At 42.8% G+C, this 20,824-nt stretch overlaps 1 protein-coding gene across 2 annotated transcripts in view; it reads right to left on the minus strand.

Annotated features, from left to right (window-relative positions):
* Positions 1–7,925: 7,925 nt before the first annotated feature.
* Positions 7,926–20,824, minus strand: part of GRB2 (growth factor receptor bound protein 2) — a 90,216-nt gene continuing 77,317 nt past the window's right edge. For both annotated transcript variants that reach the window (XM_084838066.1, XM_084838067.1), the window contains 3 exons: positions 14,699–14,821; positions 13,525–13,693; positions 7,926–10,111 (listed from right to left, as the gene is read on the minus strand). In XM_084838066.1, the coding sequence (XP_084694192.1) occupies positions 9,926–10,111; positions 13,525–13,693; positions 14,699–14,821 (478 nt within the window). In that variant the 3' untranslated portion in view covers positions 7,926–9,925. The remainder of the gene's footprint in view (positions 10,112–13,524; positions 13,694–14,698; positions 14,822–20,824) is intronic.

Genomic DNA, 20,824 nt, shown 5'->3' on the forward strand with positions numbered 1-20,824 from the left:
CAAAACATTTGGAGGGCACCAGGTTGGGGAAGGTTGCTTAAAAGTATTCAGAGCTGAAATTGCTTAGAATGTGTTTCTCAACTAATTGAAGAAAAAGAAACCCTAGATGGCGAGAGGTGCATAGGAGAAGCATACCTGCCTTCCAGAATTTTTGCATTCTTCGGGAAAAAACGCAGAGCAAATTGTTCTACTCATTTGTTGTTGTTTATTTGGTCAGTCGCTTCCGACTCTTCGTGACTTCATGGACCAGCCCACGCCAGAGCTTCCTGTCGGCTGTCGCCACCCCCAGCTCCCCCAAGGTCGAGTCCGTCACCTCCAGAATAACATCCATCCACCTTGCCCTTGGTCGGCCCCTCTTCCTTTTGCCTTCCACTTTCCCTAGCATCAGCATCTTCTCCAAGGTATCCTGTCTTCTCATTATGTGGCCAAAGCACTTCAGTTTTGCCTTTCATATCATTCCCTCAAGTGAACAGTCTGGCTTTATTTCCTGGAGGATGGACTGGTTTGATCTTATTGCAGTCCAAGGCACTCTCAGAATTTTCTTCCAGCACCACAGTTCAAAAGCATCTATCTTCCTTCGCTCAGCCTTCCTTATGGTCCAGCTCTCCCAGCCACAGGTTACTACGGGGAATACCATTGCTTGAACTATGTGAACCTTTGTTGTCAGCGTGATGTCTCTGCTCTTAACTATTTTATCAAGATTTGTCATTGCTGTCCTCCCAAGAAGTAAACGTCTTCTGATTTCCTGGCTGCAGTCAGCATCTGCAGTAATATTTGCACCTAGAAAGACAAAGTCTGTCACTGCCTCCACGTTTCCTCCCTCTATTTGCCAGTTATCAATCAAGCTGGTTGCCATAATCTTGGGGGTTTTTTAGGTTTAACTGCAACCCAGCTTTTGCACTTTCTTCTTTCACCTTCGTCATGAGGTTCCTCAGCTCCTCCTCGCTTTCAGCCATCGAAGTGGTATCATCTGCATATCTGAGACTGTTAATGTTTCTTCCAGCGATTTTAACTCCAGCCTTGGCTTCATCAGGCCCAGCACGTCGCATGATGTGTTCTGTGTACAGGTTGAATAGGTAGGGTGAGAGTATACAACCCTGCCGTACTCCTTTGCCAATCTTAAACCAGTTTGTTGTTCCATGGTCTGTTCTTACCGTCGCTACTAGGTCGTTATACAGATTCCTCAGGAGACAGACAAAATGACTTGGTATCCCCACCCCACCAAGAACTTGCCACCATTTGTTATGATCCACACAGTCAAAGGCTTTAGAATAGTCAATAAAACAGAAATAGATGTTTTTCTGAAACTCCTTGGCTTTCTCCATTATCCAGCGGATATTGGCGATTTGGTCTCTAGTTCCTCTGCCTTTTCTAAACCCAGCTTGTACATCTGGCAATTCTCGTTCCATGAATTGCTGGAGTCTACCTTGCAAGATCTTGAGCATTACCTTACTGGCATGTGAAATAAGTGCCACTGTTCGATAGTTTGAACATTCTTTGGTGCTTCCCTGTTTTAGTATGGGGATATAGGTTGATTTTTTCCAATCTGTTGGCCATTCTTGTGTTTTCCAAATTTGCTGGCATATGGCATGCATCACCTTGACAGCATCTCATACAGATATATTAAATGTTCTGCTCATACAACAAATATTATTTTTATGTTAGGGCACAGCCCACCCTTCCCTTCATATAGAGGTACCACAGTTGCAAGTTTCAATGTTTATTGTAAACTTTTAATAATTTAATATTTGGGCAGCACTAGACCTAGACCAACTGGCCCCAGGCAAAGCATGCGTATGCAATGCCCCTCTCCATTTGTTCAACTTCTGAATACCTTTTTGTTGTTGCATAGCTTGTATGCATGATTTAGCCTGGTCTCACAAGACAATAAATTGCACACTAGGATCTGTAAATTTACACTAGTGCATTTATGTCATTTGAATTGTTTGCAGGGTGACTACACTTCCTCTGTTACGGAGGCCCATCCTTTGTTAGAAGGGATGTCTAGTCTAATTCCCATTTATTTATTTGTTTGTTTGTTTGTTTGTTTATTTATTTATTTATTTATTGCATTTATACCCCGCCTTTCTCCCTCTCGCAAGGAACTCAAGGCGGCTTACATTATCCTCCTCCTCACCGTTGTATCCTCACAACAACAACCCTGTGAGGTAGGTTGGGCTGAGAGTCTGTGACTGGCCCAAAGTCACCCAGTGAGCTTCCATGGCCAAGTGGGGACTAGAACCTGGATCTCCTGGCTCCCAGTCCGTCACTCTCACCACTACACTACACTGGCTCTCACCAATAATTTAAAGATTAAAATAACCTATTCACTAAACAAAAAAGCCTTTCTGTTTAACATGTCGCATTAAGGGCTTTCTATGTTCACTCAAGCTCCAAAATACTGGGAAATTATGGCTAAGAGCCACATCGTTAAAAATGCATTATTTAGGCAATATGCATATGGTATGGTATCCTATACCATGGTTAATTCCAGCTTCACCACTAACCTGGAGCTGGATGGTTGTCAGTAGCAGAGTGGTGGACCTAAGTCCCAGATCTGTCTGTTTGCTGAAATAGACACATGGAGTCTATGCAACTGAAGCTATCATGGAACAGAAGCTACTGTTCGATGTTACAAGAGCTAAATCAGGGGTGGGCAGAAGGTAGATCTCCAGATGTTTTAGACTTCAATTCCCAGAAACCCCCGCCAGCATTGCCAATGGTCAGGAATGCTGGGAGCTGAAGTCCAAAACATCTGGAGATCTGCTTTCTATCCACTCCTGGCCTAAGTACTACGTCTGTTAAGCGTATGGCCCTTAACAGCCATATTTCCTGGCATTTTAGAGCTTGAGTGAATATGGAAAGTCCTTAACACAACATGTAAGGTTTTTTGTTTAAATCATTTATTCATTTGGATGTTTGATTTGTTTCCTCCCTCATTTTCCTTCCCTGTTAAATAAATCCTAGTTCTTGTTTTATAAGTTGCTCACTGGTTTTCTCCCACCTGCTTTCAGGGAACAGGTAGCCTGGTGTTTCCCTCATCCACAATTGTATGTATGAACCCAGGTCCCATCTCTCCCCTGCCCCCACCGCTTTGGGTGCTGGTAGGGAAGGTGGGGTTACTGTTGGAAAGACTGCTGGGACAGAAAGATGCTGACCCCAAACTAGCATGCAGTGCCTCCAGCCCTGTTCCCTGAAAGCAGGTGGGGAAAAAACAGTGAGCAACCTATAAACCAAGAAATAGGATTTAACAGGGAAGGGAAGGGGGCCGGGGGAGGATGCAAAATAAACATCCAAATGACATGGAGGGAAGGGAGTCCAATAGTGATATGTTCCCTAAAGGTAGATTATTTCTTAAAACAAAACCTGCCTCTAGCTGTACAATCCAGGACTCAGAAGTAATTGTAGGCCTCAGTTACTGATGGTTGTCAAGCATCTACTGACTGGTAACTGGGGGAAGGGCAGAATGCTGCTCCTGCTCTTTCCTGGTCTGTCCTCAGCCTCCTAAGGACCGGTCTTTTCTGTCTCTATCTCTACTTCAGAACATTTCTTTACAATCTGTCTCCTTCTCTCCCCTCCCAGTCCCCTCAGAAAGAATCTCCCCACAGTGGCTCCTCGGGGCCAAAAGGGGTTGAAATGCTGCCATTCCACCAGAGAGCTGCCTTCACACTCCATTCTGTTTTCCCTTCCATCCTGCAAATATGAGTATGAAATTCTATAGGCTAAAATGGGGTGAAAAATCTGTCTAGCGGCCATAGGATTGCTCCCTAAATGCCATTAAAATGTAAAGAGAAGAAAACAGCCTTCATGTGGCACCTAAAAGATAATGAAGGCGCCAGGCAAACAGGGCTTGGGAGTTCCACAACTTGGATACCACCACTGAGGAGGCCTTCTCTCCAATAGCCATCAGCCTAAACTCAGATGATTGGGGCATCCAGAGAATATCTTAACGGGCAAGACTATGTGGGAAGAGATGGTCCATTAGATACCCTTGATGTAGTCCATGTAGGGCTTTAAAGGTCAAGACTAGCACCTTGAATTGAGCCCTTTAAGTTTTTTCTTTATTTATTTACAGTATTTTTATCCCACTTCTCAGTAAAACAAGAGTCACTCCCACAAGTATCCAATTTAAAGTAACCAGTGAAACTCTCTCAGTACTGGCATAACATATTCACAATGGCTAGTCCTGGTTCACAGTCACATTTTGAACCAGCTGCAATTTCCAGGCCATCTTCAAGGATGACCCTATTACATAAGAAGATCCATGCTGGATTGGACCAAAAGTCCAACTAGTCCAGCATACTGTTCCCACAGTGGCCAACCAGGAGCTTGTGGGAAGCCCACAAGCAGGACATGAGCACAATAGCATCCTCCTGCTCATGTTCCCTAGCAACTCATATACAGCTAATCTAGTCAGGATGTTACCACAGATCGTTGTGGCCTGGCCATCTCTCTCCAAGAAGGGTGCAGCTGATGTATCAGCCCAAACTGGTAAAAAGCACTGCAAGCTACTGAAGCATCTAGCAGCAATCCTGGATTTAGTAGCAACCTCAGACTGTGAACCTCATCTTTAAGGGGGGGGGGTGCAACCACCCAGAGCAGGCTGAATACCACTTCCCTGGCTTAAGCAATCATTGACCAACAGCGCTGTTTTATCTGATGATCTCTCCCAGCAGTTTGATGTCGATATTAGACACCATGGGGATAACCTGGAACCTTGTGGAACACCATAATCCCAAACTATAGTCCCACAGCACTGATTCCCAGAACCAACCCACTAAGTGGGAGTGGAAAAACTTGTGGCCCTCCAGATGTTTTGGCCTACATCTGGAGGGCCACAAGTTGCCCACCCCTGATGTAAGATCAACTTACTCAAGAGCAACCCAGTAAACTTCATGCTGAGCAAGGATTTAAACACTATCCACAACATACTGTATCTCAAAATGGTACTTCTCACCTTATTAATTTGATATGCATTGTAGTAAGTACATACCCATCCCTACCATTTTCTCAGTGGACCTCATGCATTGTATGAAATAGCCTAGTACATATGCAGTAGCATGCCCCAACCTGGTGCCCTCCAGAGGTTTTGGACTTTAACTCCCATCAGCCCCAGCCAGCATGGCCTATGGTCAGGAATGTGGGGAATTGTAGTCCAAAACATCTGAGGAGCTCCAGTTGGGCCTGATTTAGAGGCTCACGGCACAGCATTTTTTGTCTCCACTTTCACATTGAGAAGCAGACAGAGTTTCTGCCCTTTAGTGTTGTCCAAATGTCCTACATGGTAACCTGCTTCAGATGACATAGCAGCCCAGCTTGGGTTAATTAACCCTCAGAAAGCTGCTGTGTGTGCTGGCCGCCATTATGAATATGCAACCTCCAACCAGGCGTTGTTGTGAGTTGTTGTGTCACGCAAACCCTGCCAGTGGGGGATATTTGAAGGCTGAATAAGCCTCACATAACCCATAGTCTGTTGTGGGGGTTACACGAAGGTTGTTCATCCCTCATAACCCCTGCTGGCCAGGTTCACACAACACAATGGGTGGTGAGGTTGCATATTAGTCATGGCAGCCAGTACACACCGCAGCTCCTCAAGGGTGAATTAACCCATGATAGGCTGCCGTGTTGTCCAAACAACCTTAGTGTTTTCTCTGTCCACAGACCTGAACAGAGAAGTCCTAATAATGCTTCCCCCTGGTAGATAATGATGGGGTGGGTGGGAGAAGATATCAGATATTTCTTCAATTATAAAATGTACATATCTAAACAGGCATTACATTGCAACTTAAATACATAGACCAAAGCATAAAGGTTAGTTTGGTGCCTAAACAAAGGACATCCAATTCTCCATCCACCAATGGAACAGCATTTGCCGGCAGAGTGGATTCCCCCTCCCTGTGCCCCCCCCAATCTGCTCCGGAGGGTTGGGGAGACCATTCAGAGAAGATTTTAAGGTGTGCTGGGGTGGACACGAAAGTTCCAATGCGAGCGCAGGACATCCACTAGCGCAAGGCTGGATGCAACCCAAAGTGCTACACATTGCTTTAATATTGAATAAGGATATACAGCAAGTTTGTTGTTGCTGTGGTTACTCATTGGCTAAATTTAGAGTTTTTGAAGCATAGGTGCACCAACAGCCAAGATTTATAATTTGAGCCATATGTGTTCTGATGGCTGATGGTTTGCCAGTGATCAGCACAGCAGGCAGGTATGCAGATTTCCTTCTTAAAAAGAAGTTTAGATGGAGTGACACATCTTATATTTGCCTCAAAAAGGAATTTTGTATGCAAAACACACCACCATTTGTGAACAGAACAGAGGCAAAGATCACATTAGCAATAGGCCAGTGGGTAAACAGGGAAGATATGCTCTAAATATTCCCCTGCCCCATCTCCTTTTTCCTTCACAGACTAGGGAGCCAATAGCTCTGGTGACCTTGGGCCAAAACCTCCCTGCAAAATTTCCTGGGTTGTCACAAATTCTTCTAAAATTATACACCCCAAATCTATTTTTGCAATACCAGCTTAAAGAGCTTGGGGCTGTAACATTCCCACTTTTTGGCTAGTTTTAGGCCAAGCAGGAGAGAAGGCTGAGTCCACTTCACTCGTCGCTGGGAACATGGGGGAGTAGCGCAGCTGCCTCTCTGACCAAGGTGTTGACTGGAAGAGCACTCCTCCAGCTGGCACCTTTGTCTGTAAGCCAGCTTCATTCGGCCGGGGCTTTCCCTGGCTGGGAAAAGTCAGTGCGAAGCGAAGGATGCTCCCCGACTCGGGCGCTGGCAGGAGCTCCAGCTGGCACTTTGGCTGGGGACCCAATGTCAGGCAGCAGGCCCTTGCTCCTGTCATTTGCCCTCATTTCCTCCTCCCCTCTCTCTCACAGTTCCCAATTCTCTTTTTTCAGGAAGAGGAAGACTGACATGATCATACTGGGCTGAGTTATTTCCAGTTTGTGTTGCTCAGCCTAAATCTGTGTACTTTCAACAGCCAAAACTGTCCCTAGATTGACGGTTTCTCTGGTACATATTTTATAGTATAAATCAAGGGTGCAAAACCTCAGTCCCAGGGTCCCAATCCAGCTCTTTTCGTTTCCCCAGATGACCACACCCCCTTCCCTTTAACCACCAATTGTTAGGTGGTTTCCTGACTTTTATGCAGTTTTTCCCCATTCTAAGAAGCTGAAGTGTATCTCTTAAAGTTTAGTTACTGGAAATAAGTGCTTTACGCTAAAATAAGCTGGTATTTTGGCCCCACCTATCACTGGAACATGGCCCCCAAGAGTTTCTCTACAACGGAATTTGGCCCTCGGGCTGAAAGAGGTTCCACACCTCTCATATAAATATTCAGCCAAATAGACAGTGCTAGTTAACGTATTGGGGTGTTGGGAGAGGCTTATGGCTTCATTTGTGTATGTTACTCTACACGTGAATATAAGCTGAAGCCATTGTGCTACATGGTAACCAAACACACACGTAGAATCTGAATCATATATTGAAAAGATAACATTCTCTACTATAACGCCTCATCATAATCTGTACAGTCTCAAGTCAGACCAACCTCTTTGATAGTGCCCTCCATTCATCCAGTATGAACTATGAAAGCACAGTCTTAAAGTTGTTCTCACTAGCTGCTCTTTAGCTCTGAATTATTTTGAGAAGTCCACCACAGTCTGGAGTATTAGCATCTTCTGGAAGTTAGGCAAAAATTAAGATCAGAGCCAACAGTTGAAGAGAAGTATTGTACGATTTTACATGTTTGTCTTATCTGTTGTAAGTTTTGAGTTGTTACCTACCTTTAACTTATGGTGCATTGGAAATCAGCACTAAATAGCTAAGATTTTGGCTGGGTGAAGTCTTTGGAAGTATATAAAATTCCAATTTACTGATTCTTTAGACTTGGTCATTAAAGTAACAGAAAAAGACACTAATATTCAAGTGAAGAATTCATTGTATATTTATTATTCACAGTTAATTACTATCTACCAAATGCTGCTGCTGTGTTAAAGGATTACGTACATAGGCCTGTTTTTATTTAAACACTGATTTTTAATATATATATACACACAAGACATTATGTCTGCAAGGCTGCATGATATACACCAATTCCAAAATAAGAAAACAATCAAATGGTCCAAGTGTAGAATGCCACAGATTCCTTTTCCAATCATTTTAGAAAGAAGAAAGTATGGGGAAGGGGAGAGAGAAAGACAGCTAGCAAGGAAAGGGTGAGAAATTAACACACTACAGGATAACTTTTTCTTTCATCTGCTGGGAGAAACCGAAGTGTAAGGCAGAGTCCATCTCAAGGAATAACACACTTGTAACGCTTAGTATAAAAAGGCACCCGCCAGCACAGGAATTTCTCCATCTCAGTGGAACAGAAGATCTCTGTGGTGGCTTTGGGAACTGTTGTTGGGATGAATGTTTCAGCCATATGGCTCAGCAAAAGGAAATAAGGTGAGTATTGGCACAAGAGCTCTGCGGGTTGCTCTCCCGTCTTGAGTTCGGATCCATTCATAATACCGTGAATGGCATTAGTGAATTTTATCAGGGGATACAAGGTTGAAATACAATTCCCCACACAGCCTGCTGTGAACTGGGAGTAAGGAACATGACTCCTCCAACTACGGTAATGCTGGCATGAGGAGATAGGGAACTTCTGGAGTACAAGAAAAGATACTAATTCCCTCTTTGAAAATTAGTAATTGATTGCAATTTTGAGCCAGCCAGCTATAAAGGGGGACTGGACTGCATATCACCAAGCATCATGTTCAAACACTCCCTAAGAAATGTAAGTATGATTAAGCACAATTTTGTGAGCCCTCCCTGCAATATTTTGGGGGAAGTAACTATGTATGTCAGAGGACATTCCAAAATATTCAAACTCCTCTATATGGCAGCTTCATACAATATGCCACATTTTTCATACTGGTACAATCTTCTTTCTCTCTCTCAAGGGCCCCTGGCTGCAGGTCCTAGTCCTGCCTCTTATACAACATTTTATGCCTTTCCCCACCTGGTAATAAAGAATATCAGATACTTATACACGTTTTAAAGCTCCATCTGTTCTATGGAGATCTTTGTATTTCATAATAAAGCTACAACCCTCCCATTCAACCCCTTAAATATTTACACAAAAGCAGGGGGGGGGAAATCTGAAAGCTCTGGACTGTCCTTTTAACTTAAAAAAATAAGGAAATGAGGGAAAGGCACTAATGGAAAAACAGAAGAATGTGCTCAACCACACACTTAAGAAAAAATTAAAAAGCTGTCATGGTTAATGAGAACATGATCTGGCTGTAGTATAGAATTTCTCAGAATAGCCTGCAACCATGGGGGGGGGTAAAGCCCCTCACCATCTTCCCTCTGCTCTGGAGCTGCTGGGATTTCAGATGGAAGGAGATCGAGGAAAAAATTAAGACCCTTTCTTACCCAGGCAAAATACTGAAGGCAAAAGCAGAATTGGCATGTGTGCGTTGTTATTAAATGGGCTAATGGATTTGGTTCCTCTCTCAGTCCCTTCAGGATGGCTGTTTGCGTAAACAGCAAACACCAGCAGAGCTTCCCCCACTTCCTTTAATGGCATAGCATGGACTTAATACAGCATTAAAACTTCATGCACTGATGAACTGGTGTGTCAGTGTTGGGGGAGAAAGGACGAGCGAACAAGAGGGGGCACCCAGAAGTAATCAAAGAAATCTGTTAATATCTATTTTAATTTAAAAGGTAACTTTTGGCGCATAAGTTGGACCCTTCTCCTGTCCCCTCCCCACAAAGTTCCATACTGAGTGGAAAAAAGTGTTCCCTCTCATGCAGAGAGGTGACTCAGATTTTATGGCCTGATGACTGGAGATCACTGGCTGCTGTTAGATTCTGAATGTGTACTTTACTGTTTCTCCTGTTTCCTTAAATAATCTTTAATAATTTGCTCTAGATGTTCCGGTTCACTGGGGTCACGTAGTTGCGTGGAAACATTCCTGTTTGTCCATGGCAGGCTCCCTTCCACCAGTTGGGGTCAGAATTGTCAAGGACCTGGATAAAGTCTCCACGGCGGAAGCCCAGCTCACCTTCCTCCTGAGGGTCGAAATCAAAAAGAGCCTGAACATATGTGGGTTGCTGCAGAGGAAAGAAAACAAAGTAGAGTTACTAGGCGCTATAGAGTAGATACATTTAAGGCTGTTTATACCAACTAGAGAAGTCCTTTTCTTTGACAGTCATATATCCCATGCGATGTAGTGGTTAGAGTGCTGGACTGCGATTCGTGAGATCTGGGTTTTAGTCCCCACTTGGTCATGAAGCTCACTGAGTGATTTTGGGCCAGTCACTGACACCCAGCCTAACCTATCTCACAGGGTTATTTTGAGGATGAAATGGAGATGAGGAGGACCACGTAAGCTCACCTTGGGTTCCTTGGAAGAGGAAAAACAGTGGGACGTAAATGTAATAATTAATAAATTAAATATATCAAGAATCATTGGTTGAATTGTGTGTTCCAAATTAATTACTTTCAGAAGCAGGAACTGCGATAGGTTCTGGCTACTTGTAGAAACAGATTTGCTAGTGAACATTTCATAATGGATATTATGCCGAGATTTGATCTTACAACAAACTATGGCCATTAAGAACATCTTGCACAAATATGTGCATTTTTGAATTCTTAAAGATAATGTGTCCAAACATAAAATAAATCTTACTCAGCATCTTACTGACAATCTTTAGCACCTTACTAACAAGATGTGCTTTTGATATGAATCGAGTTACTGCTTTAAGTACAAAGTCTATTCAAAGTTAATTTACAAATATTTTCACATAAAGCTGATATTTCATGGCAATGGGTAGATTCATGTAAACTTAAATAGAATCATAGAATAGTAGGGTTGGAAGGGGCCTACAAGGCCATCGAGTCCAACCCCCTGCTCAATGCAAGAATCCAAGTCAGAGCATCCCTGACAAATGGCTGTCCAGCCTCGTCTTGAAGGCCTCCAGTGTGGGAGAGCCCACCACCTCCCCAGGTAATTGGTTCCATTGTCGTATTGCTCTTACAGTCATGGTCAAACAGGATGAAATTCGTTCTTTATTTGGTGTCCTCTTCATCTCCCTCTCTCTTGTCTGAATTTTGTGATTTTAAAGAGGGGCAGTTTTTTGTCTCATCACATGAAATAATCAAAGTATCACTTTCTAGTATGTTCTAGCTTCTCAATATTTTGTTTACTTCCCTGTAGGCCAATGCTTTCTAAATTCATGGATTAGCTACAACATGCTCTGCCTTTGCAATGATACAGTACAGGACACAACATAGCTGTCTCTAGTTAAGAGACAGAGACAAATCCTCATATTTCAAATGCTTTTTTGTTGAATTGGTTCACTTAAGGCACCCACACCTGCACTAATGACGAAGTTCCATATGCCACTATCTTCACCTATCTCGAATATCACATTTTAAGTATGAGAATAGAAGCATCTGAGAAGTGTGAAATGTATGACCCCTAACAGTGGCTTCTTATACCATCAACCATGGTGTCCTTCTGGATAGGCTCTATGGATTGAGGGCACTGTACTTCATTGGCTCTGCTCCTATTTGGATGGTTGACCACATGGAATTTAGACAAGGTTCCACCTAATCTCACATGCTCTTTGATATCTACATGAAACTGCTGACTGCATCATCTAGATTGAGGTGCCATCAGTATGCTGACAACACACAGCTCTACTTTTCCCTTTCATCAGATTTAGGGTGAAGCAGTGGAAATGCTAAATCCTTATGTGCATTCAGTAATGAACTGGATGAGGGCCAATACATTGAAAAACAATTCAGCTACGACAGAGGGGTTTTTTGGTAGGTGGTTTTTCTGACCAGAAAGGCTGTGCTCAATCTGTTCTGGACAGGGTTGCCCTCCCCGTGAACAATTTGGCTTGTAGTTTGCAGGGAGTTGAGAGATCAATATTGTCACTAGAGGTCCAAGTGGCACCTGTGGCACACAATGCCTTGCTTTCCACCAGCTAACACTACCTGTGACCCTCCTGGACAGAGAGAGCCCTGGCCACAGTTATCCACGCACTGGGAACCTTGAGACTACTGTAATGGATTATATATGGTGCTGACTTTGAAAGCTTTTCAGAAACCACAAAATGTGACTACAAAATGTAGCAGCTAGGTTACTAACTGGGACCAGTTATAGAGTTCTTATCTCATCAATATCGAAAACGGCTGCACTGGTTGTCAGTCCATTTCTGGGCACAACTGAAAGTGGTGGCTGTTATTTTCTATTAATTAATTAAATTTCTAGGGCACCTTTCAAGGCAGGAGCCCTCCTAAGGCAGCATACAACAATAAAATGCATATAATAAAAACAGCAAATGTTCCAAAAAACAACAAACACCAGCATGAGACAGAACCTGCAACACAGTTGCGACTACAACCTTGTCTGATAAAACATAATTGGGGACTTAAGAATATAAGAAGAGCCCTGCTGGATCAGACTAGGGGTCCATCTAGTCCACCATTCTGTTCACACAGTGGCCAACAAGACGCCCATGGAAAACCCACAAGCACGACATGAATGCAACAGCACCCTCCTACCCATGTTCCCCAGTAACTGGTGTACATGGGCATACTGCCTCTGATACTGGAGGTAGCCTTCAGGGCCTTCTTAAAAGACTGCAATAATGGGTCTGGTGGACCCCCAATGGCAACTTATTCCAGAGGTGTGGGTGGGCTCACTGCAGAAAAGGCCCTTTAAAGCCCTAAATGGCTTGGGTCTTGAATACCCGAGGGGCCACCTTCTACCATATGAACTTAACTATACCCTGTGTTCATTTTCAGAGGCCCAGCTCCGTGTTCTCCGCCCCCATTATCTGAAGCTAGGTCGACAGTGATCAGTGAATTCGTATCTATTGTTGTAGCACCACATATTTGCAATTCCCTTCCTGAGAATGGTGACAAGTCTGATGTACTTTAAGGTGCCCAGGCATTTGAGCAGAATGAGCTGCATCCAGTGCTAGCACAAGCATAAGGAAGCTTCATGTAAGAGAATTCCCTGCCCCTCTTCCCTACTGCAGGCCCGTGCACCCCCCAAAATCCTCTCTTGAGGGTCAGGGAACCCTTGGTAAAAGCATGGGATAGGGTGTGGGGTAAGTATTACCTATTTTTACATCTATGGAGATGTTTTATTTTATTGTTCTGCTTGGCGTTGCTGGCCATGTAGTCACTGCTCTCTATTCTAAAAAAAATAATTTCACTGTATTTGTTTTATTCTGCAAACTATACAACATCCTGGAAGCCTTGTATTAAAGGGTGACTTATTAATTTTCTAAATGTGGCACCCTTAACCAGGACAGAAAGGCACTATAAATGTTTAATTCATCCAAATGAAGCACAAAACGTGCATTTATCCTTCATACAGGTGATCCCCCCCCAAAACTACATACAGATTAGCACAAGTTTATCACTGAGGAATATAATGCATTTCAGGTTAGCTTTGAGGCTACAAAAATGGAAATGGGACAGAACTCCAGTCATTCTACCTTACCTGAGGCACCTGCTCAATGTCCCGGAGGAATATCTGTTGATTCCTGGAGACAGAGGTTGATCTGTGATAGTCGACCAACTCATTCAGAGAATTGAACTTTACTACCCAGAGGAAGTACTTGCCAGCCCCGTCTCGAAGCACCTTGAAGTGTTGCACATCATTTCCAAATCTAAGAAGAGAAGAATATTCCCATACTTATTTATTCCTCCAACTTTTGTTCCAGATGCACGAGAGCTATTGTCTTCTGTTACTAAAGCAAAAATCTTTTTTTTTAACACATGCATGGCTAACAGTACCTATGCTGGTGGCATGCAAACATGAATTTAAGGGACTCTTGAACAGCAGGTAGCAGGAAGAGAAGAGAAGTGTGAAGAGAAGTCAGTGAATGTCCATAATAAATATTGATTTTGTAGTGAAGGCATAAACTGAAATGGAAGTTCTATTAATCTCTTCTCTGGTTATTCTGAACTCTTGGGATTCCCATTTGTACCAAAAGTTGAGTTATTACTGTGTATAAGATAAACATCTGAGACCAACATTTGGAGCTTTAAATCTGAGGACTAGTCACAAGGTCCAAAACAATAGCACCACCAAGTTACTACACTTGGATAGCCAGGAAAGCCTCCTAGGGCCTTAAGTTTTAGAAGATTGCATGGCACTATCCTGAATGAATGGGCAAAGTACATGTGCTTTTCTGTTTGAATACTCTTAATTCTTGTAGCCAAACTTTTCCTGAATGGCTTTTTCTGTGGCTAACACATCTTATTTGGAGACAGGTACCTTGCTGTAGGTTACCGCCTGAGATAAGAGGTCTGTGTAATCAAGCCGGTAGTACTAACATTTTACAACCTCACCAGTCCCAACAGCAAAAGCGGTAAGGTAACTTGAATTTCAAGAAGGAAAGCACTCAATAGCAGGGAAAAAGAGCAACCAGGTCAATCATTTAGCATCCCATAGATTGATAACCATTCAAATGAAGCCCACTTTCTTACTACAGCAAAGCCAACGCAAACTCTGCACCAGAAGTGTCAAAGTTTTGAGGCAGGGAAAAAAGGACTAGATTTTGTGACATAAATCAATAACACAAGTTAAGGGAATAATTCAAAGCTGCTTAGTTCTCCTGAGGGTTTGAGTGCAAAAAGTGATCCTCAACCATCTATAATGTACTACTCACTTGACAGAGAGGGAGAAATCTCCAGGAGCACTCTCACTCTCCCTGATGAGGAAGGCACCATCATGTCTCTGTTTGCCCAACATTTCCTCAGCTTTTGCTCGGGGGATCTTTCCAAAAAACCACCTATGCAAACAGAGAGTTGAAAATTAAACTCAATTCAAACTCCATGGGAAGGGCAAGCTTTGAATACATTCATAGCTAGACAGCAATCTGACATATCACAAAATCTGTATTAGTGTAATACCTTATTAGGCCAACCAAAAGATCACAAAAATGTGCAAGCTTTCGAGATGTCCAGATCTATTCATCAGGCAAGATGTTACAAAAAGCAGATTTGGCGGGGTGGGGTGTGTGGAATGGGGAGGAGGGAAAACTGACTTGATGGGTGAAGTCACAGTGTGTGCATGTTCAGAATCCCAAGATGAAATGGGGGAGGAGGGGTCTGCAGGCATTCAAATTTGGCTCTGCAGGTCATGTGAGTATTACAATGTTGGACCTCAAGGTGCTGTTAGGGTTACTAGGAACCAGAAAGGATCCTTATTTTGAAATATAAAAGCCAGCTATTACTCAGACGTATTTCCATCCTGGGCAAGGCAGCACACAGGCCCTTTTAGTGGTGTAATTTTATCTACAGCAATAAGATTCATGATTAACAAGTTACAAATCCTTGGGGAATCTCTCCCCAAGGAGTTAAAATAATCGTTAACTACTTAAATTCTTTATTTCAGATTCCTGACAGCAAGCATTTCCATTAAAAAACACCCGATTAACAACCAAACCAGGAAAGAAAATAGTGACTTCTAGTGGTGACAGGATGTCTGGCATTTTGCCTCATGGATGCCAACAATAGTTTACTATTTAGGAAGTTTTTGTTCATAATACTAATGAATATTGGGCTAAGGATCTATGAAATGTGGGGGACACTGAGCAAGTTCATATGAGCCTTCAGGGCCAGTTGGATTAGGAGTCCACTGAACTATCACTTGTACCAATTTTGGTAACTGATGATCCATGGTGTGTGTGTCTGTGTGTGTGTGTGTGTGTGTGTGTGTGTGTGAATCACACGAATCCATTTTAAAGCCTTAGAGGTGGTGGAGCATAGTGGCAAGCCTTGCCCTCCGTGTCAGTACCCACCCTCCCCTACCACCACTCTGCAATAGTGGGGATAATCCTGACTTACCTTACAGGGTTGTTCTAATGGCTACAGCATGTGAACTGCTTTGAACACTTGAAAGTGCCATACAAATGTTAAGTAGCAAATGCCTCCCTCCTCCTTCCATTGGAAGAGGTCTGCATGAACTTTCCTCACTCATTATGCTTCCTAGGAGTTGGAAAAATCTGACTCTTACTGGACACAATGGAAAGCACATAAGATGGACTGATCCCCAGCATTATGTCACAAAGAGAGCTGCATCTGTTCATCTTCCAAATCCTTTTTCACATGTCAGATAGTATAGGTGTAGGCAGTTTTAAGGCAATAGCAATTTCAGGCATATCAAAGAGGCATTCTAAAATGACTGTTGAACCAAAGTTTGCTTTTGTTACTGGCAGGAAGCTTAACCTGTGGAAAGGAGAACTTTATGAGAAACATTCTTGCTCAATAAGGTTCATGTCCCAGGCAGGTCAAACCCAGTGAACAGGTTGGGAAATTTCTATGGAACTGTTATGTTGGCATGCAAATATGAATAATGATGAAGAGGTGAAATTAAAAGAGTACAGTAGCCAATCACAGTACAGCAAGCAATTATATCACATATCATGTTCAAGTGTGAAACTATACAAGTAAAGGGAAGATACTGGGTGGGGTTGCTCCCTTGCAGGAATAATCACTGCTGGAAAAAATCTGTATTGGTAATGGATGCACTGTGCTTTGTCTTGTTTTCTTTTCCTATGACAACCTTTATGAACAAATAGTATGGTATCAATTTCTTTCTATAACTGTCTTAAATACACTTGCTTGCTGTTAATAAATGTTTAAAATACAGTCTATGAGTCTATAATGTAACTATGTTGAATGCAAAAAGACTGAGTCCTTCTCAGCATCAGAAAAACCACAACTCAATGGACTTAGATATAGACAGGAAGTAGGAGCTTGTCAAGATAACAAGAGGTCTGCTTAATTAGATTTATTATCCATAAATTATTTCTCCCACATTGGAATTGCCACAAAGCAGACTTTGTTTTTATATCTGCTGCATAATATGGTTTATTCTTTCCGAAGTAGATGAAACGTTCCTGCAAGTGTTAGTGTTCCAGACAAAAGAAGAATGATGTGATCCACAGGTCTGAAAGCCCATGTTACATGCAGAACTCCATATGCATTCTGGGCTGCCCCCTTAGGTTTGCCAAGGAAGAAGCTACCAGCAAGTCCGACTTAGATCTGGAAATGACTTTTTACATTTATACAGCCCAAGCAGCTGCTCATGCAAAAGAACCACACTGGGAGCCACAGTCTAAAAGCTGGGGTTCACAATCAATGTCCTAACAAGGTTCCATTGTTCCCTTTCCACACTCATGTCGGCCTAAGTTTCTGGCTCAAACTTGGCAACCACAGTTTCAGCCAATCATCACCAAGGAACCTCTGAATAGGTTTGTGGCCAGTCACTATGGAGCCATATTATGCACAGCTCAATTTGTTTCACATTCAGCATGTGAAGCATGTCAAGAGAATGTAATTTTAGGCATGCTTCCTTATTACTGGAATCAGCCAGTTCAAAACCACACAGTGCTTTTACCAAGGGGCAAAGCAAACTGTTTGAAAGCCAAAGATTACACACTGCATTAAATAGAAAGATAGGCTGATTTTGTGATTTGCTCAGCTCCTTTAAACATGGGACTTTCTAAGCTAATTTTCAATGTCTAAGAGCCATTTTTTAATGATAACCAATGGTACCCTGAAATAACATGTGCCCCAAGTTCATCAAGAGGCAAATCCCCTATCTCTTATATTGGCTCAAATGGCACTGCGTCAAAATAATTGTGCTTCATTCCAAAGTATCTCTGGCCTATGCAAGACCTTCCTGTTTGGATGAGTTTGTAGAATTTAATTAAATCAATGGAAGGAATAAATTTACCACTTGCAGTGTTTTGGTCTGATTTTAATAGTTATTTTCGATAATCTCTACAATGGACAAAAAAGAAGAATATAAGACTTATCGATTTTCTGAGCTTGGGATACTAATGTGGAAACAAACTGCTAAATAGCATAATTGGGATTCTGGTATGTTACTGGGAAAGGAAATAAAAAACATAAAATAAATGATGGCCTAACAAGGAGTGGTAGCTCATGCTTACTAAATTTGTTAAACTTCATTCAGTGTTTCAAAAGGGCACCTATATGGAAGTTTTGGTAACATACAAATGTAAATTTAACCAATTAACTATTTGAAAAGCTGATTATTAATAAAGTAATTCTTTAAATTGGCTTGACAGCCTTAGTATAACTCCATACAGAAATTAAGCCTAAATAACAATGACTGGATTTGTGCATAGTCCTCCCCGGTTAGCCTAGCCCTGCTTAGACAGTAAGCTGCTTAGAGCAGGGACCTGCCTTTTGCTTTTATTAGTCTGTAATTATCTACTTCATTATTTGAATAAGGGCTAAAGCAGGGATGGGGAACTGTTGTCCTCCAGGCCGGATTCAGCCTACGGTGCCTCCTCCTCCTTCCTAACTCTGGCCCTTCCTCCTTGGTCTCACCACAAGTGAGCTGTCTGGTCTTGCTTTGCAAACATTGCACAATTGCCTATTTCTAATGGGGAAGCTTTCTCAGGAAGAAAAGCTTACAAATACGACTGTGTTTGTGAACCTCGAGAGATTGTCTGGGACTAGAAAGCGCTGTGGGGGGATACTGAGGGGTGGAGGTGGCAGAAGCTACCTGCTGTTGTTCCTTTCATCTCCTGGATTGTTTTCTAAGCATCTCAGGACACAGTCACTCATCCAAGTGAAACTAACATATCTCTCTCTTTCACCCTGTGGCAATTTTTCTTCCCCACCCATTCTGCCTTTGCTTGCTTTGATATGGAAAGCAATGTCCTACCCCCTGGGGAATGGAAAAATTGATTTGAGATGATCTCTGCATAGGATATTAATTAGGGAGGGGCAGTGGTGCCACTACAGCCAGACCATGGGGTGAAAGTCCAGGACCCTGTGATCCAAGGGCCCCCAAACAACCCCAGACAGACAGGGCAAGCCATAGCACACAATAAAGGAAAGTGCAGCCATGCATTATTTTAAAGCAACGTCTTTTCCCAAGTGGGACCTAACTAACCCAATCAACCTACTGCCTTTGGGATTGCGTGGACAATGAGAGCGCACTGGAATGGTGAGAGCCCTGCTTCCCTGCCACTACTTATTGGCTGCATGCCCCCAAAGCAGCTTCTGATTGGTTCAGCTCACTGTATTCTCACACTTGGGAAAATAATTTGATTTAAAATGATGCAAAAGTGCAGCCCCTTCATGGATCACTGCCTTGTTGTGGCGAAGGGACTTGCGTAACTCAGTGAAGCCATAAGCTATGCTGTGCAGGGCCACCTAAGACAGACAGGTCATGGCAGAGAGTTCAGACAAAATGTGGTCCACTGGAGAAGGAAATGGCAACCCACTCCAGTATTCTTGCCAAGAAAACCCAATGGAACGTATCACAAGGCTAAAAGAGATGATGCCGGAAGATGAGCCCCTCAGGTCAGAAGGTGTCCAATATACTACTGGGAAAGAGCAGAGGGAATTTCCAAGTAGCGCCAGAAAGAGTGAAGTGGCTGGGCCAAAGCCGAAAGGACACTCAGCTGTGGATGTGTCTGGTGGTGAAAACAAAGTCTGATGCTGTAAAGAACAATATTGTTTAGGAACCTGGAATGTAAGATCAATGAATCAAGGTAAGCTGGAGGTGGTCAAACATGAGATGGCAAGATGGAACATCGACATCTTGGGAATCCGTAAACCAAAATAGACAGACATGGGCGAATTTAATTCAGGTGACCATTATATCTACTACTGTGGGCAAGAATCCCTTGGAAGAAATGGAGTAGCACTCATAGTCAACAAAAGGGTGGGAAAAGCAGTACTGGGGTACAATCTCAAAAACGATAGAATGATCTCAGTACGAATCCAAGGCAAACCATTCAACATCACAGTAATTCAAATCTATGCCCCAACCACTGAAGCCGAAGAAGCTGAGGTTGATTGGTTCTATGAAGACCTACAACACCTTCTAGAACTAACACCAAAAAAAGATGTCCTTTTCATCATAGGGGATTGGAATGCTAAAGTAGGAAGTCAAGAAATCACTGGGATAACAGGCAAGCATGGCCTTGGTGTACAAAATGAAGGACAAAGGCTAATCGAGTTTTGCCAAGAGAACACGCTGATCATAGCAAACACTATTTTCCAACAGCACAAGAGGCAACTCTACACATGGACATCACCAGATGGTCAATATCGAAATCAGATTGATTATGTCCTTTGCAGCCAAAGATGGAGAAGCTCTATACAGTCAGTCAAAACAAGACCTGGAGCTGACTGTGGCTCAGATCATGAGCAGCTTCTTGAAAAATTTCGGCTTAAATTGAAGAATGTAGGGAAAACCACTAAACCATTCAGGTATGACCTAAATCATATCCCTTATGAATATACAGTGGAGGTGAGGAATAGATTTCAGGGATTAGACCTGATAGAAAGAGTGCCTGAGGAACTATGGATGGAGGTCCGAAACACTGTTCAGGAGGCAGCAACTCAATCCATCCCAAAGAAAAAGAAATGCAAGAAAGCCAAGTGGCTGTCTGATGAGGCTTTACAAGTAGCTGAGGAAAGAAGGGAAGCGAAAAGCAAGGGAGAAAGGGGAAGATATATCCAACTGAATGCAGAGTTCCGGAGAATAGCAAGGAGAGTCAAGAAGGCCTTCTTAAATGAACAATGCAAAGAAATTGAGGAAAACAATAGAATGGGAAAGACTAGAGATCTTTTTAAGAAAATTGGAGATCTCAAGGGAACGTTTTGTGCAAAGACGGGCATGATAAAGGACAAAGAAGGCAGGGACCTAACAGAAGCAGATGAGATTAAGAAGAAGTGGAAAGAATACACAGAAGAACTATACAGGAAAGATCTTAATGTCCCTGATAGCCATGATAGTG

Source organism: Heloderma suspectum, chromosome 2, assembly GCF_057233095.1.
Source record: "Heloderma suspectum isolate Gila_16-S chromosome 2, 16-S_ref, whole genome shotgun sequence".
Taxonomy (NCBI): domain Eukaryota; kingdom Metazoa; phylum Chordata; class Lepidosauria; order Squamata; family Helodermatidae; genus Heloderma; species Heloderma suspectum.